This window comes from Peromyscus maniculatus, chromosome 2, assembly GCF_049852395.1.
Source record: "Peromyscus maniculatus bairdii isolate BWxNUB_F1_BW_parent chromosome 2, HU_Pman_BW_mat_3.1, whole genome shotgun sequence".
In the NCBI taxonomy this organism is placed as follows: domain Eukaryota; kingdom Metazoa; phylum Chordata; class Mammalia; order Rodentia; family Cricetidae; genus Peromyscus; species Peromyscus maniculatus.
Genome location: NC_134853.1, coordinates 104,317,616 through 104,344,340, shown reverse-complemented (window position 1 = coordinate 104,344,340; position 26,725 = coordinate 104,317,616). Strand labels below are relative to the sequence as shown.

The 26,725-nt window shown below is 37.0% G+C and overlaps 2 protein-coding genes across 5 annotated transcripts in view; one reads left to right on the top strand and one right to left on the bottom strand.

Moving 5' to 3' along the window:
* Snapc3 (small nuclear RNA activating complex polypeptide 3) overlaps positions 1-26,725 on the bottom strand; it is a 66,008-nt gene that overhangs the window by 1,931 nt on the left and 37,352 nt on the right. The gene's annotated exons all lie outside the window — the stretch shown is intronic.
* Positions 1-26,725, top strand: part of Psip1 (PC4 and SRSF1 interacting protein 1) — a 39,902-nt gene that overhangs the window by 10,299 nt on the left and 2,878 nt on the right. The window contains exons 4-15 of one of the 4 annotated variants that reach the window (XM_076564442.1): positions 5,060-5,198; positions 7,906-8,010; positions 9,402-9,464; positions 15,576-15,672; positions 16,769-16,844; positions 18,913-19,138; positions 21,032-21,150; positions 23,705-23,760; positions 24,427-24,497; positions 24,705-24,806; positions 24,911-25,124; positions 26,556-26,667. In XM_076564442.1, the coding sequence (XP_076420557.1) occupies positions 5,060-5,198; positions 7,906-8,010; positions 9,402-9,464; positions 15,576-15,672; positions 16,769-16,844; positions 18,913-19,138; positions 21,032-21,150; positions 23,705-23,760; positions 24,427-24,497; positions 24,705-24,806; positions 24,911-25,124; positions 26,556-26,667 (1,380 nt within the window). Of the gene's footprint in view, positions 1-5,059; positions 5,199-7,905; positions 8,011-9,401; positions 9,465-15,575; positions 15,673-16,768; positions 16,845-18,912; positions 19,139-21,031; positions 21,151-22,319; positions 22,964-23,704; positions 23,761-24,426; positions 24,498-24,704; positions 24,807-24,910; positions 25,125-26,555; positions 26,668-26,725 lie in introns of those variants that run through there. The other 3 variants (XM_076564443.1, XM_076564444.1, XM_076564445.1) reach the window with 3 other exon arrangements.

Sequence of the window (26,725 nt, the reverse complement as noted above, 5' to 3'; positions counted from 1 at the left end):
GTACCTTCTGTTTCTCCATCTTTGCTGTGGCTGAGGCAACCTTCAAACTACTTCCCTGAGTGTTTCATGTAAATGAAACCATTTAATGAGGTCTTCAGTCACTATTAATTTTTTATTTAATATAGTGTTTCAAGATTAATGCTTTAGCCATGCTTCCCTTTCTTATTTACTGCCAACTAATATTTCATTGTCTCGTTTTACCATGTTGTATTTATGACTTAATAGACATCTATGGTTTCCTACTCTTGGCTGTTATGAGTAATGTTGATAAGAGCACTTATACATAATTATTTTTTTGATGATGCTGGGATCTAGCCCAGGGCTTTGCATATCCTAGGCAAGCTCTCTACTCCTGAACTCTATACAGTCATCCATTGTGTATGCTTTGTGTGGACATACGTTTTCACCTCTCTAGAAACTAATTCTTGGTTTGATTGACAACTTAATGTTTAATCATTTGAGAAACTGCCAGACTGCTTGCAGAACATTCATGTATAAATATCCCAAATTCTTCATTTTAGTTTTTGCTTTTTGGCAACAGGTCTGATGTATGTCATGAAGGCCTCAGACTACGGAGCTGAGGATAGCTTTAAACAGATTCTTCTGCTTCTACCTTTAGAGTGCTGAATTAACAGGCCTTTGTCATGGTACCATACATGGAGTGTTGTGGTGCTGGGAATGATCCTAGGACTTCCTACATTCTAGACAAGCACTATACCAGCTGAGCTATATCCCAGCCATAAATTGTTTTTATTTATATTTCTGTGATTGGCTAGTGATGCTGAGTGTCTTTTATGTGAATTAAAAAAGATCTTGGGTTGGGCAGTGGTGGCGCATGCTTTTAATCCTAGCCCTCGAGAGTCAGGAAGATCTCTGAGTTTCAGGCTAGCCTGGTCTACAGAGTGAGTTCCAGGACAGCCAGAGCTACAGATGCCCATGATGGGATACATCTATAATCCGATACTCGGGAGGCAGAGACAGGCAGATGTCTGTGATTTCTAGGGCAGCCTGATAGACATAGCCGGCTAGGGCTATTTAATGAGACCCTGTCTCAAAAATTTTTGTGTGGGGCTGGTAGTGCTGGAGACATGCATCAGTGGTTAAGAGACCGTAACTGCTCTTAGAGATGACCCAAGTTCCCATCGCCTATGTTGTGTGGCTCACAACTGCTGCAACTCCTACTCCAGGAAATCTGATATCCTCTTCTGACATCTGGGTACTGTACTCATATGCACAACTACACCTTCTCCAACGTATACAGGGAATTAATAAAACAAAAATCTTAAAAAAAAAAACCTTTATAGAGTTATGAGTTATTTAGGTTTATAAAGGTCTGTGTGGTTGGAGGGATCAAAGGGAAGGGTACTTTTAGAAACCAGCAGAATTTAAGTTTAAACACTAACCAAGTAGAAGGAAAGACTGTAAATTTTTAACTATTTCTGTGGAAGTGGCATGCTGCTCTACAGAGGAGTTCCAGGACAGCCAGGGTAAAAAGAGAAACCCTGTTTCACCCCCCCCCCAAAAAAAAAGATTATATTAGGCAATGTCCAAACACTGACTCAATCCCTTATCACTAATCTTCATACTACTTAGTACTGAGGCTTTTTTTAAAAGACTTTATTTTAAAATAGTGTATATGTGTTTTGCCTGCATGTATGTGCACTACATGTGTGCAGTACCCATGGAAGCCAGAAAAAAGCATCAGATCCCCTGGAACTAGAGTTATAGATTATAAACCCATGTGCCATCCATGATGCCTGGCCTCTGTTTGACTGATTTTAACTTTATTCCTATATTTAAAGATACAAAATTAAAAAGAATATGCTATATTTCCCAGTTTAAGATTATTATATCCAGCAATGTCATCACCCCCCCCCCCCCCATAGGGTTTCTCTGGGTAACCCTGGCTGTCCTAGTACTCGCTCTGTAGACCAGGCTGGCCTTGAACTCAAAGGCGTACACCACCACCTCCCAGCTACCAAGAATTATTTTCATGAAAATTTTGTGCAATACTCTACCAGGGATAACTTTTTATTAGTTCTTTAGTATAGAATTTCAGCAGAGAAGTAATTTGTTAGATATATTAAACATTTTTGAAGAAATAAACAGTCTTTGCTTTGGGTAAAATACTTGTGTATAACCATCATAGCAGAGCAGTCAGACATACTGTGCCCATCTTTACAGAGTTGATATTCCTTTTTATTTAGATTTATTTTTATTTTCTGGGTATGGGTGTTCGCAAATATAAGGGCATTGGGTCCCCTGGAACTGGAGTTGAAACAGTTGTGAGCTACTGTGTGATTGCTGGGAACTGAATTTGGGTTCTCTGTAAGAGCAGCAAGTGCTCTTAACCACTGAGTCATCCCTTCAGCTCCAAATTGACAGACTTTCTAAAGAACATGTAGGGAGATATCTTGAAGAGTAGGTCTAAGTACATTAAAACAGTTAATGCTCATTATTCATGGATTTTTATTTACTTTGAGGTTTTGAAACAGGGTCTCATTATGTAGTTCTGGCTATAAGATCTTCCTGCCTCTTGACTCCCAAGTGCTAGAATTAAAGGCATCTGCCACTACACCTGGTGCAGATTATTATTTTTTAATTGCTCACTCACTTTAAAATTTAGTGTAACCACAGACCACATAGTAACCACAGACCACATAGATATGACCAAATGAGCAAAAAAAGTATCTGATACTACAAACATTCCTAATTAAAATAATGTTTTTATTTCAGCTCATACTACAAAAACATTATAGTCTGTCTGGTTGAATGGAGTTTTGTGTGTTCTGGGGTCATTTTGATTTTTAAACTAGTCTTACAGTAGTAAAATGCTGTTTAGTAGTTTCTAAGTGCATGAAGGCTGTGCTTTATTTTAGATTAAATCCATGTTAAATAAGCTTTGGCTATGAATTTAATGTTAAAAAATTACCAGTAATCATTAAATAAGCTATCTTTTAGTTTTTCAGGACAGTTTCTCTTTGTAACAGTCCTGGCTGTCCTGGAACTCGCTCTATAGACCAGGCTGGCTTCAAACTGAAAGAGATTTGCCTGTCTTTGCCTCCTGAGTACTGGGATTAAAGGCGTGCACCACCATTGCCCTGGCCTAAATAAGCCATCTTTAAACTGAAACACACATTAATGAAGGTTAGGTATTTGACTGGATTTTGAAAATGTTTTGATTACAGGAATTTAATCATGTATGTACTCTGAAGAGGTATTAGTTTATGTTTACTTACCTTTCCTGTCAAGGATAAGAGTTGACTGACTGTACATGTGAATAAATAAAAAGATGATGTCTGATTCCATCATTGAGGAAAATTATTTTTTGAACAGAATTTCTTGTAGCCCAGGCTGGCCTCAAACTTGCTTAGTAGCTAAGGATGGTCTTGAACTCTTACTCCTCTTGCTCGCACTTCCCAAGTGCTGGGATCACAGGTGTGAACCACCATGCCTGACTAAATAAATGAATTTCATAACACTTTTTTTTTTGAGACAGGGTTTCTCTGTGTAACCATCCCAGTTGTCCTGGAACTCGCTTTGTAGACCAGGCAAGTTACAACTTACAGAGATCTGCCTGGCTCTGCCTTCCAATTGCTGGGATTAAAGGCGCATGCCACCACCACCCAGCCCTATTCCTTTTTAAACATATATTTATATGGCATTCTTTGTTGATACTTTTAGGAATTATGTAATGTGCCAGATGTTGAAATGAACACATTTTGATGCATTTAAATGCTTAATACTAATCATGTTTCAGTTTGTTGTGGAAAATAGCCAGGTTTTTATTAACATAATTGTTGACGTTTCTGGGGTACAGTGTGGTTCTTTGATATGTGTATATTATACAGTGGAGGAAATCATGGTAACTAGCATCAATTATCTGTTTCTTTGATAAGACCCTTTGAAATCCCTTTTAGTTATTTTGAAATATACATGGTATTATTAATTATATTTAAATCATTTATTATTACCATCATTATATGTGTTTGAGTACAGATACTCTGTGGTACTCTGGCCTTTGTCTGCAGGCCAGGAAAACCTGCGGTGTTGGTCCCTCCTCTCTACCTTGTTTGAGACAGCGTCTTTCTGGGGTTATGTTTTTGTGCTGCATATGCCAGACTAGCCGTTTAACTTGGGGGACTCTTCTGTCTTCCTCTCCTCACAGTAGGGCACTGGGATGAGAGATAACTGAGCTGCCCAATTTAACTATATGTGGGTTCTGGGGATTCAAACTCAGGCCCACTGAACCATCGCCCTAGTCTGTTTTAGCCTTTTATATTGGGTTGGTTGGTTAAGACAGGGTTTCTCTGTGTAGCCCTAGCTGTCCTGCGACTTGCTCTGTAGACCAGGCTGGCCTCAAACTCAGAAAGATCCATCTGCCTGCCTCTGCCTCCTGAGTGCTGGGATTAAGTGCGTGTGCTATTTTAGCTATTTTTAAGTGTACAACAGTCAGTGGTGTTAAATACAGTTCACTTTTTATGCAATTTTAAAAATAGAATTATGGATCTGGGTAATTGTTAGTGGATTTTATAAAAGTATTTCTAGGCTGGGAGTGTAACTTGGTGGTTGAGAGCTTGCCAATCAATCATTAATACTATAAAAGAAAAATAGGGTTTGGCATTAGATATGACTTTGTATGAATTCCTCTTATCTCCACCCCCACCCCACATACACAGGGAAAATTTGTAAGTAAGCAGCACCTGAAGAACGTTTCTAGAAAGAGCATTCTAACCACCTTACCCTGGTGAAGTTGCTCTCACTAATGAGATCACTAGGAATTAGAACTAGTTTGTATGAGCTGGCTATGATGGTGTGCCCGTTTAATCCCAGCACTAGATAGGCAGAGGCAGGCAGATCTCTTGAGTCTGTGGCCAGCCTGGTCTACCCAATAAGTGCTAGGTAACCCAGGCTACACAGAGAAACCCTGGGTTGAAAAACAACAAAAACCAAGAAACTAGTTTGTATATATGAAGTGTTATTGGCGCGTGTCACCTAGTAGCCCAATACATATTTAATGGAGGTTGCTTTGCACTTTCTTCTTCCCTTTCTGTTACAGTGCTTTTTTAGGACCAAAGGACATCTTTCCTTACTCAGAAAATAAGGAAAAGTATGGCAAACCAAATAAACGAAAAGGTTTTAATGAAGGATTATGGGAGATAGATAACAATCCGAAAGTGAAATTTTCAAGTCAACAGGTGAGTCATTCTATTAAAATTTACTGTTGTTTAGTGTTAGAGGAAAAATATTGTCATTGTAAAATACACATCCAATTAAAGTACCTCATGAATTTTAGATTGTTATGCTTTTTTGGTTGAACATTGACATTTTGTGTCTAAATTTATTCTTAATTGAATGACTAAATAGATCTCAAAAATTGGGAAGAACTTGGCTGCTTAGCTTTTTTTGATTGACAGTAAAGTTCATTTAAACTATTATTGAATTTAAAGCCATAATTTAATGTCTTGTTAGATTTGGGGCTCTAACATTTTTTTATTATTGCATGTTTGATATGTGTGGGGACGTACATTATAGTGCATGTGTGGAGTTCAAGTACATCTTTGTGAAGTTCTTCATTCACCTTAACATGGTTCTGTGGATGGAACTCAGGTCAGCAGGCATGCATCAATGAACATCAGACACCCTTACCTGCTGAGCCTTCTCACTGACCTAATTGTTTTGCAAACTTAAAGCATGTGCCCTTTATTTTTTTACAGATTTATAGAATGTTACTAGAATGGACCTCATGAATTAAATATGTAACAAGTATTTATAGCCCCAGTAGAAATTCTACCTATTAATTTTTTTTCCTACCTATTCTAAACAGCCTCCTGCCAGAGCTTTTAATTTATATGTGGCATTACATTTTCATAGAGTGGTTTGCTTTGTACATGGTTTGTTCTATTCTCCTTTTTCCTATTTTCGAGGTTTCTCTGTATAGCCCTGCCTGTCCTGGAACTTCTTCTGTATACTAGGTTAGTTTCAAACTCAGAGATTTGCCCACTGCTGCATCTCAAATGCTGGGATTAAAGGCATGCGCCACCACTCCATGTTTGTTCAGTTTTTATTCTGTAACAGAAATGGTTGTTTTTCTCCAATTTTTTTTCCTGTCTTGGTACAGATACAGATTTAATTTTACTTATTTTGTGTTTATATGGGTGTATGCATAATGTATGCATGTGTCAGAGTACAACTTTGTGACATTGGTTTTCTATCCACTTTACCATGCTGGTGTTGGGCTTGCTCAGCAAGTTCCTTCCCCTGCTAACCCATCTACATTCCCATGCTGCTTTAGTAATGTGTTCCTATATTGCCAGTTGCACTCGTGAATATTCAAAAGCTCTAGAACTTAGGTAAAATGAGCCACTATAGCTGGCAGTGATGATGGCACACGTCTTTAATGCCAGCGCTTGGGAAGCAGAGGCAGGTGGATCTCAGTGTGTTCAAGGCCAGTCTAGTCTATAGAGTAAGTTTCAGGATAATAAGTTTCTCTGCACAGAGAAAACTTGGCTTGGAAAACTAAGGGAAAAAAAAGCACCACTATTTATACTAGGGCCAGAGAACTTCCAAAGGAGATGTTTATGAAACTATGCTTCACTTTCTCCTTCATCAACAAAAAACTTTTTAAAGCTCTAGGTAGCAAAAAACTGGAAAAGTATGAATCACCCTGAAAAAAGTGACCATTATTCAACTCTTAAAACTGACGATGAAGCTGTGGTCCTGTATGCCTTTAATTACAGCTCTCAGGGAGCAGAGCCAGGTGGATTTCTGACTTTGAGGCTAGCCTGATCTACAGAGTGATTTCCAGGATAGCCAAAGCTACACAGAGAAACCTGTGGGTGGGGTGGGGGGCAAAAAATAAAAAAATCTGAAGTTTTTTCATGTGCCATACTGTTTATTGCCTTTGACACATTTTTAGATGTTCTGTAGAGTTTTGATATCTTTCCTTGTTATACCAAGCCTTCTTTAGATGGTCTTAACATCTAATTAGTATATGTTATGGTACTGCGCAGAGTATCCTGTAATTGCTTCTGTACATAGTATCATGTTACTGCCACAGTCCTTACTTACAGTGTGATCAACTTGCTGATTTGATGCCTGATGGAGTTGAAAACAGCCGGGTGGTGATGGCAGCACACGCCTTTAATCCCAGCACTTGGGAAGCAGAGGCAGGCGGATTTCTGTGAGTTCAAGGCCAGCCTGGTCTACAGAGCAAATTCCAGGATAGGCTCCAAAGCTACAGAGAACCCCTGTCTTGAAAAACAAAAACAAAAACAAACAACAACAAAAAAAGAAAAAATTAATTCAAAACAAAGAAATTTGGCCACTGTGACTTAAAACATTTTGTAGTGTTAGGAGCAATATTCAAGGAGATTTTACATGATTTTATTCCTTTACAAAAGAATTGATGATCAGAAAGTTTTGGATTTTGGAAACATTTGGATTTCTGATTAGGCATGTTCAATCTTCAGTACTATTTTAGGTGATGATCCACCTCCCACCTCCAGCTTTCCCACTTTGTTGATATAAAGCTCAGGCTGGCCTCCAACTTAGAATTCACCTGACTCACTCTGCTGAGTACCCCTATGTCTTGCCAAAATTGATTATTTTAATTTGCCTGTTTTAAAATTTTCTGAGGCAAGGTGTCACTCCATATCCTAGCTTGGCTTACAAGTTGTTTAGCTTAGGGTCGTCTCAAACTTGTAGCCATCTTCCTACCTAAAATGCTGGGAATACAGTAGCAATACTCCCTGCTTTAAATTCTAAAAATTATATATATTAAATATCCTTTGCAACAGAAATTGGGGTATTCCCTTAACTGTGTAAGTTTTTGATTTTGCATGAGTAGAAAAATTTCAAGTTGGGTAAGCCATTTTTTAGAAGTTAATAATTTATGCTTCATAGGCATCAACTAAACAGTCCAATGCATCATCTGATGTTGAAGTTGAAGAAAAAGAAACTAGTGTTTCAAAGGAAGATACTGATCATGAAGAAAAAGCCAGCAATGAAGTATGTTTTATATCTTTTCTGATCTAAGAAGAAAATGTATTGATGGATAGTAGTATTGCATATACTGTAAGGGAGGAATAGGCATGGGGCTGTCTCGTACTGCCTGTGGATTTTACGATTATTGCAAGAAATTTTAAAGTGAGTTGACTGGCAAATTAGAAAGTAATCTTTGAAGTATTTGAAAAGTGAATGAAAACAGCTTAATTTCCTCAGATATTAAATCTGTTTATATAAAATAGCTTATGCATCTTTAATATGCACATTTTTAAGTAGTTTTTAGATTTCCTATATCTGTGCTTGTGCACTTGATGCATTCCTGTTGTCTGTGGAGGGCATTGGGCATTGGATACCCTGGAACTGGAGTTAAAAATGGTTGTAAGCCTCCATGTCTTGGTAACTGAACGTGAGTCCTGGAAGACCAGCAATTTTTTTTTAACCACTGAACTTTCTCTTTAGCCTTTGGATGGAAGTTTTTATTTGAAATTGTTTTTATGTTCGAAACAGGTGTAACTATAAGGTGGGTTACTGTTTATTAGAGATACTGTTTTTCCTTTAAAAAAAAAATGGACCTGGAAAGATGGCTCAGTGGTTAAGAGTACTGACTGCTCTTCCAGAGGACCCAGGTTCAATTTCCAGCACCCACAGTTCCAGTAGACCCAATACCTTCATACAGGCATAGATGCAGGCAAAACACCAAAAATGAAAATAAATTTCAAAACCAAACCAAAAATCAAGTATTGTGGGCTGGAAGTGCTTAAAAAACATTAGACTGAAAAAATTTTAAACCTGATTTATTCCTGCTCACTTCATTATTTGAGTAGAGATGCTCAGCCACTGTAGGCTGTTTTGGTCATTGCACTATTGCTGTGAAGACTACGGCATCTCTTACAAAAAAAAAGTATTGAATTGTGACTTAGTTCCAGTTTCATGATGGGGAGCATGGTGCTGGAGAAGTAGCTGAGAGTTTTCTATCTAGATCTGCAGGCAGCAGGAAGAATGAGAGACACTAGGCCTGCTTTGAGCTTCTGAGACTTCAAAGCCCATCCTCGGTGACACTCTTTCTCTACCAAGGCCACATCTCTTGGTCCTTCTCAAGTAGTGCCACACGTGATGACTAAGCATTCAAATATGATCCTATGCAGGCCACTCATTTAACCTCTGAAAATAGCCGCAGGTATCCATAAGGCTGTTGTTTTCTGAAGATGCTAACTGTTGTCACTATGATAGTGAGAACTAACTCCAAAGGTTAGCGTGACAGGAGATTTCATTCTGTGCTATCAGTGAAACACGTCTGTGACTTAGTTTATGGAAATTTCTTACACACTTGTATGATATATTCAGTTTCATTTGTGTTTTTTGCTAGTTTCGCCTGCTTTTGCTTTGTGTTTTAGGATGTGACTAAAGCAGTTGACATAACCACTCCAAAAGCTGCCAGGCGAGGAAGAAAGAGAAAGGTAATTTCTTTAATACACCATAAGAATTCTAAAAGAAATTTTACTTAAACTGAGGAAGAATGGAGATAAGGAAACCTTATTCACACTCGACCTGTGCCCTTTAATTTTTAAAGGCTAATAAGCTGGTTACTTTAGTGAAGTTTTTTCTTGGTGATAAAACTATGGCATCCTTAAGTTAAGCTGAATGATGAAAGAGTAAAGTGAAACAATTTTCACTCCTTTCAACCTTCTGCCTCCTTTTCTTTTCTGTTTTGGTTTTTCAAGACAGGGTTTCTCTGTGTTGCTTTGAAGCCTTTCCTGGAACTCACTCTGTAGACCAGGCTGGCCTCAACTCACAGAGATCCGCGTGCCTCTGCCTCCTGAGTGCTGGGATTAAAGGCGTGCACCACCACCACCAGGCCTCATTTTCTCTATAAAATGAAAAGAATATAGTCACATTCTTGATTATTTGATGCAGTGAAATAGTAAATTCCTGATTCTTCAATTCCCGCACGAGACTGTTGTCCATTGTGCTAGTGTACTGTTGTGAGACGTGAGAGCGGAGTAACAGTAGATAGAGCCCAGGTAGTTCGTAGGCTTTGAATTCAGGGTTAGGTTTTGTTCCCACCTGTCTCTGACCTAGTTATTACATCCTAGACATTTGTATGCCAAAGACAGAAATGAAGCCAAGAATTTAATGTCTTGGGAAGTAATAGAAGAAAGCAATTACAGTGGCTTTTTGTCCTCTGGTGTACAGTTTTAAACAAGGGGCAAATAAAGGAGCAGGTCATCTGAGGGTATCTATTCAGACACATACGGAGGAATTTCAAGACTTGCGATGCATATTTTATTATTGATAGGCTTTAAAGTTGGATGGGAATGGCAATAAAACTAAAATGTTTTTCTGAAGAAATGAAATTATGGGAAATCATTGAATCATTTAAAATGTTACATGACTCCCTTCTTAAGACAGTGTGATGATAGGCAATTGTATTAGGGAAGTAAGATCAGATCAGTGAGAAAGTCAGAAATTTAGAACTGACTTCACTGGCACAGTGAACAAATGAAACAGGTTTCTTGTTTTTTTTTTTTAAAATCAAAATAAAAAAAATACAGGAATGCTTAATTTTCTTGAGCTTTGCTGTATTGCACTTGCCATACAAAGTGTTTTTGTTGTGGTGGTGGGTTTTTTTTTTTTCCCTGTCTCTTTTGAGACAGGGTCTTTTTGTATATCCTTGGGTGCTCTGGAACTCATTATGTAGACCATGCTGGCCTCAAACTCAGAGAGATCTGTCTGCCTTTGCTTCCTGAGTGCTGGGATTAAAGGCCTGCACCACCATGCTTGGCCCACCTATCGTTTTATAAAGGTTTGTGACAACTCTGCAGAGATAGTCTTTCCAATAATATGTGTTTACTTTGTGTCATGTTTTGCTATTCTATTCATAAATTTTGTTATATGTGTTACTTTGGTCTAATGATCTTTGATAATTTTTTGATGCACCACAATTGCTTAATATGAGATAGCATCATTAATTGATAAATTAATGACTGCTCCCCTATGGGCCAATCTTGGTCTTAGAATAATACTGAGATTAGTCTGTTTGTAAAAGGCCTCTAGGTCTTCATGTGGAAAACCTCACAGGCAGGCCTCTTTAAACTAGAAGCTATAAATGATTAACCTTAGTAAGCAGGGCATGTTAGGCTGAAGTATGGTGAAAACTGAGCTTCTTGGGCTTGTAAGCCACATTGTGAATGCAGATACAAAGGAAAAGTTCTCTACAAAATTCAGAATGCTGCTCAAATGAATGCTGGAATGATAAAGTGCAACAGATTCACTGCTGCTAAGGCAAAAGTGTTAATGGTCAGGATAGAAGATTAAGCCAGCCAGAACGCTTCTGTAAGCCAAAGCCCAACAATCCACAGCAAGGCTGAGGGAAGTGAAAAAAGTACAGATCAACAGATGAAGCTATTCTGGGTCAGTTCATGAGATACAAAGCAAGGAGCTGCCTCCACAACATAAAGCTACAGGAAGTAGCAGGTGCTGATGGAGAAGCTCCATTAAGTTACCCAGATGTAGCTAAGATAACTGAAGAATGTGACCATGCTCAATGAAATCTTCAGTGTAAACAGCCTTACTTTGGAAGAAAATGCCATCTAGGAATAATCAATGTCTGTATTCAAAACCTCAGAAGACAGACTGATCATTAGGGTCTGGAACTAATAGTGACTTAAATATGAACCCATTTTGAAAACCCTAGGACATTTAGGACTTAAACCAAATGAACCTTGACTCTTCATTATAAATGAAAACAAAGCCTGGATGGCAGCTGTTCACATGGTTTGCTGAATGTCTTAGTCCCACTGTGGAGTACTGCTCTGGGGAAAAAAGACTACTTTCTAGAGTTGTTAGTGACAATGCACCCGGTTGCCCAGGTGCTGTGATGTCATGGAAATGTACAGATAGACAGAATATTTTCATACCTGTGAATAAATTAACACTTGTGCATGAGCAGTGAAAGTGATTTCATGGTAGAGTCTCCTCCTGGTGAAGATACTATAAATGTTGAAATGACACTAAAGGATTTAGGATATTAAATGGCTCATAAAGCAGCAGCAGATTTTGAGAAAGCTGACTGCAATTTTGAAAAGTCTGTAGGTAAAATATTAAAAAGAACAATCACTGCATAATACACAGTTGATGGGACAGATTTCTTTTTTTGCCTCATTTTAAGACATTGCCACAGCTCTTCTGCCTTTAGTAACTCTACCATGCTGATTAAGTTGTAGCCATCAACACCAAGGTAAGGCTGTCTATTTGGCAAAATGGCTAACTGACGGCATAGGTGAGTTGTTGGAATTTTTTGTGTGTGTGTTGCTCAAACCTGGGGCTTTCAACATGCTACAAGCAGAAGCTTTACCACTGAGTGAATCCCCAAAGCCCTGTTTGCTAGCACTTTTAAACCAATGAGTGTTTTTGTTTTGTGGTGCTGGGACTCGGCCAGTGCTTGCACATGCTGGGCAAGAGGTCCATCGCTGAATTACATGCCCATCCTTATTAAGTATCCCTAAGTTGAGGTATGTGCATTGTTCTTTTTAAGACTATTTTCATATATCTAATAGACTACAGCATGATGTACATGTAACTTTGATATGTATTGGGTATTTGTTTAATTGCCTGTAATGGTTAAGGTGAAGGGGATGTAACAGTGGCCTAGTGTGATCATAGTAGGTCATGAAAGGCCTTTCTAAGGAATTACATTAAATTCCAAAGACACGGGCCTTATATTAAGTTATTTATTTTTGTTAGTATGAGAGATGGTATTGAGACTTTCAGACGTTTAAGTGATAGCTGATTGAAATAAAATGGTAAAGAGAATGGAGGAGAATGTAGGAAGACTCCAAGGTGTTTGCTTGAGTGACTGTATACTAGATATGGACACAGACATGTTCGTTTGGGGTCAGAAGAAAAAGTTGATAATACCTATGATAATAGTACAAAAGATGGAAAAGATAAAACCACTGGTATAAAGGTAAAATGTTAGAGGAAGTCAAGAGAAAATGTTTGCTGGTGTAGATGCAGAAACTAGAATGGAATGGTATATAATAGAAATGAGGGAAGGTGCCTCTTCAAAATGGTGACTGGAAGAACCGTCAAGAGGAACCAGAAGTTGTCTATAAGCAACAGAGAGAAGAATTTGAATGAGGAAGTTAACAACAGTGCCCAGTACAAAGGATCTAGTGAGGTGTTTGGTAATCAGCCTATTCAGGAGATTGCAGTGTCATGTAGGTAAGTGCTAGGGACAGAAATGAGATGAAGTAGATTGGAGAATAAATGTTTAATGGTACTATATATTTCAAATCTCGAGCAATAAAAGTACTATACCAGTGCATATAAAGGGAAACATTTAATGTGAAATAACAGTAAAAATATTACCATTTTTCCTAGGAAAAATTGATAAAGGGATTGATTTAAGAAGGAGGAGATGGGCCGGGCGGTGGTGGCGCACGCCTTTAATCCCAGCACTCGGGAGGCAGAGGCAGGCGGATCTTTGTGAGTTCGAGGCCAGCCTGGGCTACCAAGTGAGTTCCAGGAAAGGCGCAAAGCTACACAGAGAAACCCTGTCTCGAAAAACCAAAAAAAAAAAAAAAAAAAAAAAAAAAAAAAAAAAAAAAAAAAGGAGGAGATGTGCTCACTTTGACTCAAGGGAATTCTTTCTAGCTGTATTTCCCCTTCTCCCCCATTCAGTTAGATCAAGACTTGAGTTCAGTGGATAAGTGACTGAAAGTTTGTTACCTATCAGGGCCTGTAGTAGAAGGTCAAAGGATTAACACCAGATTTGAGATGCCAACTTTAAAGGAAAGTATTTCATGTTTGCTACCCATCCCACCCTGCCTCCTAGGGCTCATCAGCTTAGTAATCTTCTGGGATTTGTGAAACAGATGTAGCAAAGTCATCAAAAGGGCTGTGAATAGTGGATCCATGTTGCATATGGAATGGCGTTAGGAAAGAGAAAAGATAGTACAGTTGAAAATTGTGATAATAATGAGAAAGAATGAATCCAGCATTAGAGGTTTCAGTCAGATATTAAAATTGTAAGTAAAATCTAGAACGTGAACATTAAAGATATTCATGCATATATTTCAAATAACTGAATTAGTCCTTTCTCTGGTCAAAATATTTTCATGAGTAATGGCTTTTACTTGCATGCTTTTGCACTAATAATGATAAATGTATATCCATGGTAGGGCCAATCTTTGTTTAGTATTAGAGTTGATCTTTTTTACTATATTAAATAGTAAATAGTCATGAATATGTCATTTACTGTCTGTTGGTATGTTCTCAAATGATCCATTGTACCTGTAATTCTTACTTGCTTTTGACTTATTTCCAAATGCAGAAAGGGTAAGTTCTTTTTGCCCTGAAGAGCTGATTGATCTGTTTGAACCTAACTTTGGAGTACCTTTGACCTATTATTAAGTCATCAGTAGAAGAATTTAACCTTTGGTACCTGTGGAGCTTTATGGAAATACAGCGATCTAGTTCTTAACGTGGAGTTGCAGGATCAGACTTGGAATAGGGCAGCATGATCTCATGCTTTTTTGTTTTTCCCCAAGACAAGAGTTTTTCTGTGTACTAGTTGCTACCTGTCCTGGAACTCTTTGTAGCTTTGTAGACCAGCCTGGCCTCGAACTCACAGAGAACTGGCTCAATCTTAACCTAGCTCTTAACGCAGAATTTTTTTGTTTCTGAGAACAATCAAAGGGTAACCTTTGGTCAGTTTTAATATTTTGAGTGTGCGTTATGCATAAATTCTTAGAGATGGCTATCCTTATCTATCCTGGGCATCCTGATTAAAAGGTACCTGGAACTGGGCCTGGTGGCGATTCCTGTAATCACAGAAGGAAGGCATCTTGGGAGGCTGAGGCGAGAGGAAAGAGGTTTTAAGGCTGGTGTGGTTTTCTGGGCTGTATTTCTCTGCCCCTCCCCTCAAAAAGAAGTTAAAAAAAAAAGAAGGAATGTTGTTTCTTACTCAGGACCAAAAGTAAATATATTGAATTTTTTTAATTTATTGAATTGGGTTCTATATGTTTTTGGATAAATTCTTGTTTTTTCTGTGGCACAGTTAATATTGAAGTCCAAGTGGCTCTTTACTGTCCTTCAGTTGAATTTCTTTCTAGGTTTGTACCTCTCTTTGCGATTTCTACCGTCTATTTCTTCATGTTTTCATTTCCTATCTTATATGTGGTTCTTTTATTTTCCTAAAATAAAATCAGTATTAACTGATTCTCATTTGGGCCCATTAACGTTTCAGCCTTGTAACTTCTTTAGGAGAGCATCAGATGTCCGTCTCAGTTGAAAGATGAAGTAAATGTATATTAGCAAAGTTAATGAATTAGAAGTAGCAATGTGATTTGTTACAGCATAACTGCATTATACTTTGGTTCTCATTGTATCAAGAAATGTTAGCCTTATTTTTTCAAATGGGAAATTTAAAAAGTGATTGGAAAAAGTGAGATGATACTCGTAAGTTCAAAAGTAATAAAAATCATATAGAAATTATGCTGCTATTTATGTTGTTATGGAGTGGCAAGGTCTTGCTAATATAAGTTAATTAAATTTTTGTGATTCAGGCTGAAAAACAAGTGGAAACTGAAGAAGCAGGAATGGTGGCTACAGCAACAGCTTCTGCTAACTTGAAAGCAAGTCCTAAGAGAGGACGACCTGCAGGTAGATCCTTAATCCTTGCATACTTTTTGGCATGTTGTTAATATTCCACCCATTAAAACATTGCTGGCTCAAGTGTTTTGGAATAATATGAACAGCAGTTGATTAAAGACAGTCATGTCTCACTTTAAACATAGATACAAATGAGGCTTGAGAAGTTAGTCATTAGGCAGTTTCACTGTGTGAACAATATTGTATACTTACACAAACTAAGCTCTCTGTGGTGTCACTAGGCCATGCAGTCTTACAGGACTACCACAGTGTGTGCTACATGCCTTTGAGAAGATGTCATGCAGATGTGAGGCTGTGTGAATGACAGTATCAAAGGAGAAAGAAATGGTTTCTGCTGGATACAGCTACTCACTAAGTTTGAAATAATTGACTTGACTTACACTGCCAAATGAAGCTGGGGAGCGTAAACTACCTTGAAGAGTGGGCTTTTTTATTTTTTTCACTTTAAAATTACTGCATTCTGAGAGGATATTTGTTAAGTATTGACTTAACAATTTGGAGATAATGTTGAGTTGTTTTTCATAATGCAGAGTAGAACACTGAAAATAGAGCTGTTTTGTTGTTTTTTGTTTTCCTCCATCATAATAGGATCCTTACTGAAAACTTGTAAGGGGATTAGTCCAATTTGGAAAGAAAAATTAAAATCTATTTACATGTTTTGTAATATTAATGGATCAAATTGGTGATGATAAAGATCTTGTTGAGTACTGATACAAATTCCAAAGATGTATATAAAGTATATACATAAATTACTGTGATAGAAATATGAATTCTGAATGAGTAATACTTTTAGAGTTGTTTTGTGACATTCGTTAAAACAGCAATGAATGCTTTTTTAAAAAAGGTATGTATTTTTAAACTTATTTTCTTCTCATACATTACATATCAAATGCAGTTTCCCCTTCCTCCACTCTTCCCAGTTTTAATCTGTCAAACATAATAAGGACAAAATGGAAATTTTCCTGATGCATGGGGTCACTGGTTATGCCCTTAAATAATACTGTTGTGTATTATGCAACATGGTATTCTACATAAGCTTTGCATTTAAAGGGGAAATTTGTCCTTTTTTTTCCTATATGAAAATTAGCGACTGAAGTCAAGATTCCAAAACCAAGAGGCAGACCTAAGGTGGTAAAACAGCCTTGTGCTTCAGAGAGTGACATGTGAGTTTATTTTTAATATCAAATTAGTTACTGAGCCCTTTGTAAATAAGTAGAAAATACTTTTATATTTTTAACAGTCTTTTTTGTTGGTGTTTTTGTTGTTGTTGTTGTTTTTCTTACATAGTATTTGTATTGCTATTTTGTTTCTGAAAATTATGGAGATTAGAAAATTTGTATAAACGGGAAAGATTTCTTGGGATTGAAAATCTGGTTATTTGGTTAAGCTTTTTTGTGGTGTATGATAATATAAACTTGGGTAATGTAGGCTAAAGGAGGAAATTGGGTAGGGTAGATTGCTGAAGAGATTTCTGGGCAGATTGTATCTGAAGTAGTGTCCACAGACCTTTTTCTGTTCTGTATAAAAAGTTCTTTAAAATTTAGAGTATAAAAGTTAATTTTAGAATGATAAATATTTAGTTACCAAGAAGTGGGTTTTGTTTGTTTGTTTGTTTTTCTTTTTCCCTTTGTCATCATTTCTTACAAATCCTGTTCCCTTTGGCTTTTTTGGAGAAACTTGAGAAGGGATGGAATATTTAGGAAATGATGATTGTATCTAAAGGTTTTGTAGAGAAAAATCAATTAAGGATGGATTTACTAAGCAGTGGCATGGTGGCCATGACTTTAATCCCAGCATTTGGGAGGCTAAGGCAGGCGATCTCTATAAGTTCAAGGCCAGCCAGGGCTACACAGAGAAACCCTGTTTTGAGAAATAATTTACTAATGAAAAAATAAAACAACACTGTGTGTGGTATGTACACATGTATGTATACACAGGTGCTCTTACAGTCAGACTGGGTATCAGATCTACTGGAGCTGAAGTTGACGATGGTGAGCCACCTGAGGTTGGCTTGGGAACCAAAGCCGCAGTTTTCTGAAAGAGCAACTAGTACTCTTCCACACCAAACCATGTTTTCACACCTGAACTGATTATTTCAAGGATTGTTGATTATGGAGTACTGTTGGAGGGCTGTACTTTTCAACCAAAATAGAACAGAAGAGCTTTATTTCCGAGCTAGTTAGAATACTCAAAGGGGAAACCAACAAAAAATGGCAGTGGAGCAGACATATTTGTGACATGTGTGCATGCTTAATATATTTGAAAACTGCAAATTTTAAGGGTTATTAAATGCTTGTGTTAAATAGCCTGATTGATTCATTAATGTTGAAATAGCATATATATTTACATCTATATTTAATATATATAATTTTTACTTGCCAGTTAAAAAATAGTGGCAATCTGTTTACAGTCAATATTCCACAAGGAGTAGGTGTTTTAATTTCATGGTTTCTATTATCATTTGCTTAATAAAAATAACTGGTGACATATTTACCATTATATGCTTTTCAATCTCCACAAATGACTGTGATTTTATTTCTAAAAGAAATCTTCTTTTTTTATTTTATGTGCATTGGTGTTTTGCCTGCACGTATATCTGTGTCAGATCCTCTGGAGCTGGAGTTACAGACAGTTGTGAGCTGCCATGTGGGTGCTGGGAATTGAACCCGAGTCTTCTGGAAGAACAATCAGTACTCTTAAACACTGAGCCATCTTTCCAGTCCCTAAAACAAATATTCTTATAAATATGTAAAGTATAATTCTATTAAATGGGGGCTGGGTTGTCATGTGGGTACTCGGGTTGAACCTGGGCCCTCTGGAAGAATAAAATATCCTTTTTAAAGAAATAAATTACATTAAAAGCAAATTGGAAAACTGAGGGAGATCACATTTTATTGATTTGGTGCTACTATAATTTTGTATCTTTTAATATTTGTTGTAGAATTCCATTTTATGATAGGATGACACACCATCTTTTATTAGATTTTATTTTACATAACAATTTGCTGTGATTCCCCCCCCACCCCGAAATATTTGTTTGGTAATGAGTATAAATGAAGGCTGAAGAGATGGCTCAGCTGTTAAAGGAGTACTTACCTCCACACATACATACATACATACATACATACATACATACATACATACATACACATGAATAAATACAAGTAAGTCTTTCAAAAAAGAAAAGTTATAAATGAATTGTTCACCTTCCATTGCTGTGCTCTAACATAGGGTTATTGATGAAGACAAAGGGAAAAAAAAGGGGCCAGAGGAAAAACAACCTAAAAAGCAGCTTAAAAAGGAAGAAGAAGGTCAAAAGGAAGAGGATAAGCCCAGAAAAGAACCAGATAAGAAAGAGGGGAAGAAAGAAGTGGACTCTAAACGGAAAAATTTAGCTAAACCAGGGGTTACATCAACCTCTGATTCCGAAGATGAAGACGATCAAGAAGGTGAAAAGGTAGAGAATGACGTTCAGACTCCCTCCTTTGTACATTTGTGTATGTGCAAGTTAGCACACTGGGGGCATCAAGTGTCCTCCTTGGCGCTAGCTTTTTTCCGTGTGGTTTGTATGTGCACTTGGGTGTAGAGGCCCAGGGTTGTGTGTAATCTTTCTCAGTTGATCTCAACTTGATTCTTTAGGAAGCCTTTATCAAACCCAGAGCTCCCCATGTGCCTAATCTTGGCAGCCAGTTTGCTCTGGGGATCACTTGTTTTGCCTACAAAGGGTTTAATTATAGGTCGGCCAACTACAGTTACCTAGAATTTTTGAGTTTTATGGATGCAGACTCTGCTCTTCCTGCTTGCATACCAGGCACTTTAACTGTTGAACAATCTCCCTAGCTCACTCCACCTTAGGCTAACTTTTTGGGGGTGGGAGTTGGTGGGGGGGGTGTTAAGACAGGATTTCATCATGTAGCCCTGCGTGTCCTGGAACTTGCTCTGTAGACCAGGCTGGCCTCGAATTTACAGAGTCCACCTCCCTTCTGAGTGCTGGAATTAAAGGTGTTCACCACCACCCTCCAGCGTTAATTTTTATATTTTATCTTTCATGTATGAAAGCTTTGCCTGCATGTATGTGTGTGCATCATGTGTGTGCTGGTATCCTTAAAAGTCAGATGAACTGGAGATAGGGATTGTAGTAGACTCTCTCTCCAGGTGGGTGCTAGAAGTTGAGGCTGGGTCCTCTGCAAGAGCAGTCAGTACTCTCAGCCTTGTTACCAGTTATGCCCAGACAGTGTCTCACTGAATCTGAAACTGGACTAGCTGGCTAGCCAGCTTTTTATCTACTTTTAACTCAGGAGCTATTTCCCCAAATATTTTGTAATTTTGTTTCTTAGTTTAGTAAATTTTTTTTAAGTTTTCAAGATAAGGTTTCTTTGTGTAGCCCTGACCTGGAACTTGCTCTGAACTCCAGGCTGGCCTCGAACTCACAGATCTGCCTGCCTCTGCCTCCTGAGTGCTGGGATTAAAAGTGTTTACCACCATGCCTTTTTAAAAGGCCTTTTTTTCCCCCCCAAGACAGAGTTTCTCTGTACAGAAGTCCTGGCTGTCTTCAAAATCAGAGATTCCTTGCCTCTTAATACATAGTATAACTCTTATGCTGTGAACATTTACTTTTATGAAAGTTTACATAGTTTTTATCTTTCCTAGTAGAATTCTGTTAGCTAATATAAAAGGCTTATTTGAAACTTTCTTTTATATCCTAAATTTTACCTTGACCTTATAATTTCTAGAAATTAGACATACTTCTAACCCAGCTATGTAAACAGAGATTGTAGATAACCCAGATGACTGTGATCAGCAAAGACACAGGAGGTGCATTTATACACAAAATTTGAAGCTTTTCCTATTGTACACTTTATGAACTGTAATTTTACTTGGATGCCATTACATCTTACATCGTGAAAACATAAATTTTGTTTAATTCCCCTGAATTGTGTAAATATGGGCTTTTATATCTTATTTGTCTGAATATTTTAGAAACCACATTTTAATTTTTGGGGGAAGGGATAGGTTTAAGACAGGATCTAACTATTCAACCTTGGCTGATCTATAACTTGTTTTGTAGACCAGGCTGGCCTTGAGCTCACAGGGACTCGTGTCTCCCAAATGCTAAGGTTAAAGGTGTGCGCTACCATGCCCAAAGCCAAAATTTTTATTCAATAGCTTCGAGTGTTAAAATAACTGTGGTACAGGAGGGTAGTAGACTCATATTCATAGTCAGAGAAGAGTCGAGCTATGTTCATGTTCTCAAGGGTAGTTTTTTTTTTTTTTTTCTTACCACGATTAATTAGTCAGGAATCACTGACTTGAGAGTGAACTAAATCCATCCTGATTCTCAAATCCACAGAAGAGGAAGGGTGGAAGAAACTTCCAGAGTGCTCACAGGAGGAACATGCTGAAAGGCCAACATGAGAAAGAAGCCGCAGAACGGAAACGCAAGCAAGAGGAACAAATGGAAACTGAGCAGTAAGTGTTCTTTTCAGTTCTATAAATCTTAGGTTGGTTTTTGTTTTAAGAATAGTTTGAAAGTTTTTAAGTAGACTCTCATTTTCCAGACTTCATGAAGCCTTTTGAACCAACTTCCCATATCAGAAAAAACCTTCCGTATGTGTGATTTCAGGCTCTAGTATTTTCTTAGAGGATGAAATTCACTGAGGTACTCTTCCAGTGAACTGTTTTGTAATTTAAAGTCAAAGTACAGTTAGGTTTTGTTAGTGCTTTACAGAGTACTTCTATTTATCTGTATAACATGTTAAACATAGAAGGATGAAAATATTGGTGGAGAAAGAATGTAGTAACTATTCATATTTATCATACCACCAGCAGGCCTGTGTAGAAATCAGTACAAATAACGAAGGCACAGTTGGAAACTAGGAAGCCAATAGAAAGAAATCCAAAGGCTGGCAGGGCTTACATTTGATGTGTACATTATGAATTAAGTTTGAATTACATTTTGACAGTTGAAAACAATATATATTTACCGTGAGGGATTTCTTCCTTTTATTGTATACAATCATTTTATCAGTACAAGGAATAGTCATTGCTATGATAATTAGGCTTCATGTCTTTATTATTATACAGTTCTTTTCTAGTTTATCATTAGACTCTTTTAGACTGTCACTTTCCCTGGTTTATAAAGTATCAGAATACTGAGCTTTTTATTGCTAGTGAGTGAGATGATTTTGAAAACATGTTGTAGGTTAATAAGACAGTGTGGCAAATAGTAAAAACAGTTTTCTTTTGCTTTTATGATGCATCTGCAAGCTGAACAACTTTATAGATACATTGTCTCTGCTTCTGTAGTGGTTTGTAGGATACATAGCAGTTTAGCTGCTTGACAAGGGAGTTTAAAAGTGATTAAAATGCCAGACCATGGGCACATTTGTAAATGCCGTTATTCCTGTCCTTTCTCTCCACTGCATAACTGTGACTGTTTTTGCTTTTAACTGTGCTCCCTGACTTAAGGCATAAACTAGTTGTTGCTTAGTAAATCTAGCCCAATCCTTCTTCAGAATCTCAAGATATCTTTTTGTATATCAGTTTCTTTTGAATGTCCTCCAATGTAACTTTCTCAAATTCTAATATTTGTGTTTTCTTTCCTTCTCCTGTTATTACAAAACTTTGTACTTGGACAGTTTTGCTCTGTAAAGCATTTCAGATGCAACTTGTGTGAAATGCATTATGCAAAATAAAGTTTATTGTATTGTATTCCCAGCCAAACAACATGTAATCTACAGTAATAAAAAATATATCTCATTTTGGGCTCAAAGCATTAATCCAGTAACTGAAAAGAGAATACAAGTGGAGCATACAAGCGATGAAGATCTTGAGACAGACTCATTGGACTGAATTTCCCCTTCCCCCCCTTGACGGAAGAAATGTTCCAGATTCTAAATTGAGGACTTCATTACTAATGGCATTATTAACTGTGTTATGATTGTTGACAAAATATCCTGTAAGGTACACACTACATATTAAGGTGGCCAACATTCCTGCCTTTTTTTTTTTTTAAACCAAGCTTAAAATGAAGCTTTGTGTTTGAAAGTTATAACAAACATAGATGAAGATGGTGTTTGTACATTATTTCATTTAGAAGATATGAAAACTCATTTTGTTTTGAAGCTAGGTGTTAAACTGGAATAGCTATTACGTTCTTGAAAAATGGGGCAGTTGTGCCCCTTCCCTTGACATTCTTTTGTTGTTAAATTCTTTAGTCTTGTTTTTTTTCTTTTTAATCCTGAGAGATTAAACATTAGACTTGTTAAGTAAAAAAAAAAAATGAACTGTAACCAAAATTTTAAAATAAAGTTTTTTTTAAAAAAAACGGATTTTTAGGTATTTTTTGTTCTTGTCTATTTTAATTGGTTCATAATAAGGCCTGAATGCCAAGCCAAGGTACTAGAAATTAAAATTTCTAATTTGAAAGGTTATTTTTGTTAATCTTAGTAATATGGTTCTTTTTCATTTATGAAATGGTATATAAATATTAGTGGATGTCATTTAGTTTGATGATAATGGCATCCTCCCCAATTTTAAAATAAAATCCATAGTATCAGCTTAAAGCAGGTCTAATCATTACTGAAGCTAATTTCAAAGTCTCTTGAATTACCTGCCTGTTGGAGATGTGGGGAACAACTTAATTGGTCTACTTTAATAGCTTTCAAAAATAATTATAAGAAAAGAATTTGATAAAAATTCATTTAGCATTTATAGCTCTTCCCCTTGTGGCTTGTTTGGCCAGTGATCTTGAAATTGGATTTTTAGCATCACATTTCACTGTGACTGCTTCAAAGTTATACTAACATGCTAAGGCTAACTTAGCATGTTTGAGTTTTGCCTGTACTTACGCAAATGCTATAGGGCTGAATAGTTCTAGAAATTAGTCAGTGTCCTGTGTTGTAGGCTGATTTATTATTTTTAAGGAACATATTTTAAACCTTTACATAGGGGAATATGGGCATCTGCTAACCTTAGTCACAAAGTTCCAGTGTTTTGAAATATTTGTGTTAACATTTGATAGGCAGAATAAAGATGAAGGAAAGAAGCCAGAAGTTAAGAAAGTGGAGAAGAAGCGAGGTTAGTTACTTTACTTTCTAAGACATACAAATGACACTTAGACAGTCTATGGAAGCTGGGTGTGATGGCACATGCCTGTAATCCAAGCATTTAAGGAGGCAGAGCCAGGAGAATCAAAAGTTCCAGGGCAACCAGGGGTACAAAGTGAGACCCTGGCTTAAAAGACCAAAGTACATAGATTAAATATTTTTCTGAATTCCATCTCATGTTCTTACATCCTACAAACATAACTTTTCAAATCTGATGGATTCTATGTTAAATTGCATTTTAAGCAATTAAAAGTGACCTTGCTAATGTCTTTATATTTTAATGTTTATTTGGTGTCAGTTTTGCAACCTTCATAAGCACTGGCGGTTTGCCCATTTTGATAAATACCTTGCAGTTAATGGATAAGGTAAAAGAGGAGTTAAGACCTGACATGTAAGAGTTCATCATCTAAGACAGAGGAGTTTAGAAACAAATGCAGCATGGTAGTAATTTTGTGCTTTTATGCTGCATGTTTCTTCTCCAGACCATATATTAAATTTAGTAAGTAACTTTTTATACTATTCATCTATATGGGCTTCTTAAAGATCACTTCATAACCACCATTTATTTGTTAGACTGTACAGAGATACGGTGTGGGGGAAAAACTATTTACTGTTTTTCACATATTTCAATTTATAGAAACATCAATGGATTCTCGACTTCAAAGGATACATGCTGAAATAAAAAATTCACTCAAAATTGATAATCTAGTAAGTGTTCAACCTCATTTAAAATGCACTGCTTTAATAGCTTTATATATTTTCTCACATGACTAGTGTGTAAGTTTAAAATAAAAGGAACAATACCTGGCCATTTTGTACTTACTACCTTAAGAGCCTTAAAAAAAAATCTTCAAAAGTAGATTATTTAGCTGTTTTGGTAATTAACAGTTATAAAATTGCTGTTTTGTCATGAAGGATGTGAACAGATGCATTGAGGCACTGGATGAACTTGCTTCACTTCAGGTAACAATGCAACAAGCTCAGAAACACACAGAGATGATCACAACCCTGAAGAAAGTAAGTGGCTTCAAGACCTGTAAATCTAACATCTGTTCTCAATTCTTTAAAGAAAGTGTAAGTAAATCATTTACGAAAACTAATTCTAACTATTGTTTTCTCAGATACGGCGGTTCAAAGTTAGTCAAGTTATCATGGAAAAGTCCACAATGTTATATAACAAGTTTAAGAATATGTTTTTGGTTGGTGAAGGGGATTCAGTCATCACCCAAGTGCTGAACAAATCTCTTGCTGAACAAAGACAGCATGAGGAAGCAAATAAAACCAAAGACCAAGGAAAGAAAGGGCCAAACAAAAAGCTAGAAAAAGAACAAACCGGTATGTGCTTATACCTTTAAGCTGGGTTTCCCCTTCTCAGTGTTTACCAGGACTAACTGCTTCTGTAAAGGCTTTTGTTGCATATGTTAGCAAAAGTAGACATTGAAGCCTTTATCAGTCATGAGGTTGCATTAGTTAACAGTGGAAATGACATTAACACAGTACTTGTACACGACCTGGTAAGAATGTTACACTGCGTGTTTTGAAGGAGTAGAGCAGCAAGACATTGTTAATGACAGTTAAGTTTTGGGGAAAGTTTTTAAAAGGTGTTCATCAGAATGTCTTCTAGAGAACCAGCCCTCCACCCTTTTTTTTTCTTTTTGCCAAAATTACAATGTACACTAGGCATACAACCAGAGTAGCTGCTTTAAGGTTGGAGGCAAAGATGCTGATTATTTTTTTCTGATCATAACCTACAGATTTTCAGTGTTGCTTAGTTATCCTGAGATTGTTGTGCACTGTGTTAAAGTAACATTATATAACTTGTAACTGCTGAGTGGTTATGTGTGGATATAAGCTGTATTCTACTGTATTATAAGAAAACAGTCAATTATCAGTAGCATCTAAATGGAGTCAGGAATAAGAGTGATGACAGTTAATCAGACAGTCCAAGTGGATGGCTGACACACCTTTGTTTTGTGATTTACCTATGTATAAACTGTCTTCAGGTATTGTGTTTAAGATGCACATGAAATTGAGCCTTAATAGTCAAGATAGAACACTGCTGGGTCCAAATATGTTGGATGAAGGAGTGCTGAATATATGCATGTTGTCATCTCGTGTAGCCTTTTGCCAACCCAGATGTATTTAAAACTAAATTCCAGACATAACTATAGTCCAGAACTACAATCCCATTGTAGTTTAGAATTTACCTACAGAGGATTCTTAGAATAGAGGCCTCCGATTCCATAACACCATAACTGCTATTGCTTGTGGTAAAGACCAATCTTTTAAGACAAAACAAAACAAAAACTCTTTTACTTACTAGATTCCCTTAGAGATTTATTAGTAAATTTTACAGGAAAATACCCAGTCATGTCAGTTGGATATTTTGAGCACTTGATGCTCTAAAATACTATTAATACAAAATATAATTCTCTCCCCCCCAAAAAGCTACATGCTAGTGACTAAAAAGTTCTACCACTCAGTTTTCCTAAATGTAATGTAATGAGATTAGTAATTCAAGTCCACTATCCACTTAGAAAACAAAACTTGGTTCTTGTTGTGCCTTAGCTACTCTAGCCTTTGAATGACACAAGTTAACATTACATTTTTCATTCCTCTTTTTTTGAAATGACTTCAAACCTAATCCTAAAATTCATCAAAAGGCTGAATATGTGCTAGGAACATAAGGGCCATGCTTTGACCTCGAATAGTGAAGATAATTTAGTGTGTTATTTTGTCTGTGCTAACAGTTTTTGTATTCTAAAGGTTCAAAGACCTTAAATGGAGGATCTGACACTCAAGACAGTAGTCATCCGCAACACAATGGTGACAGTAATGAAGACAGCAAAGACAGCCATGAGGCCAGCAGTAAGAAAAAGTAAGGGCAGTAAGGGCAGTCATGCGGGCCTGGAGAAAGGGCTCAGATGTTACGAGCC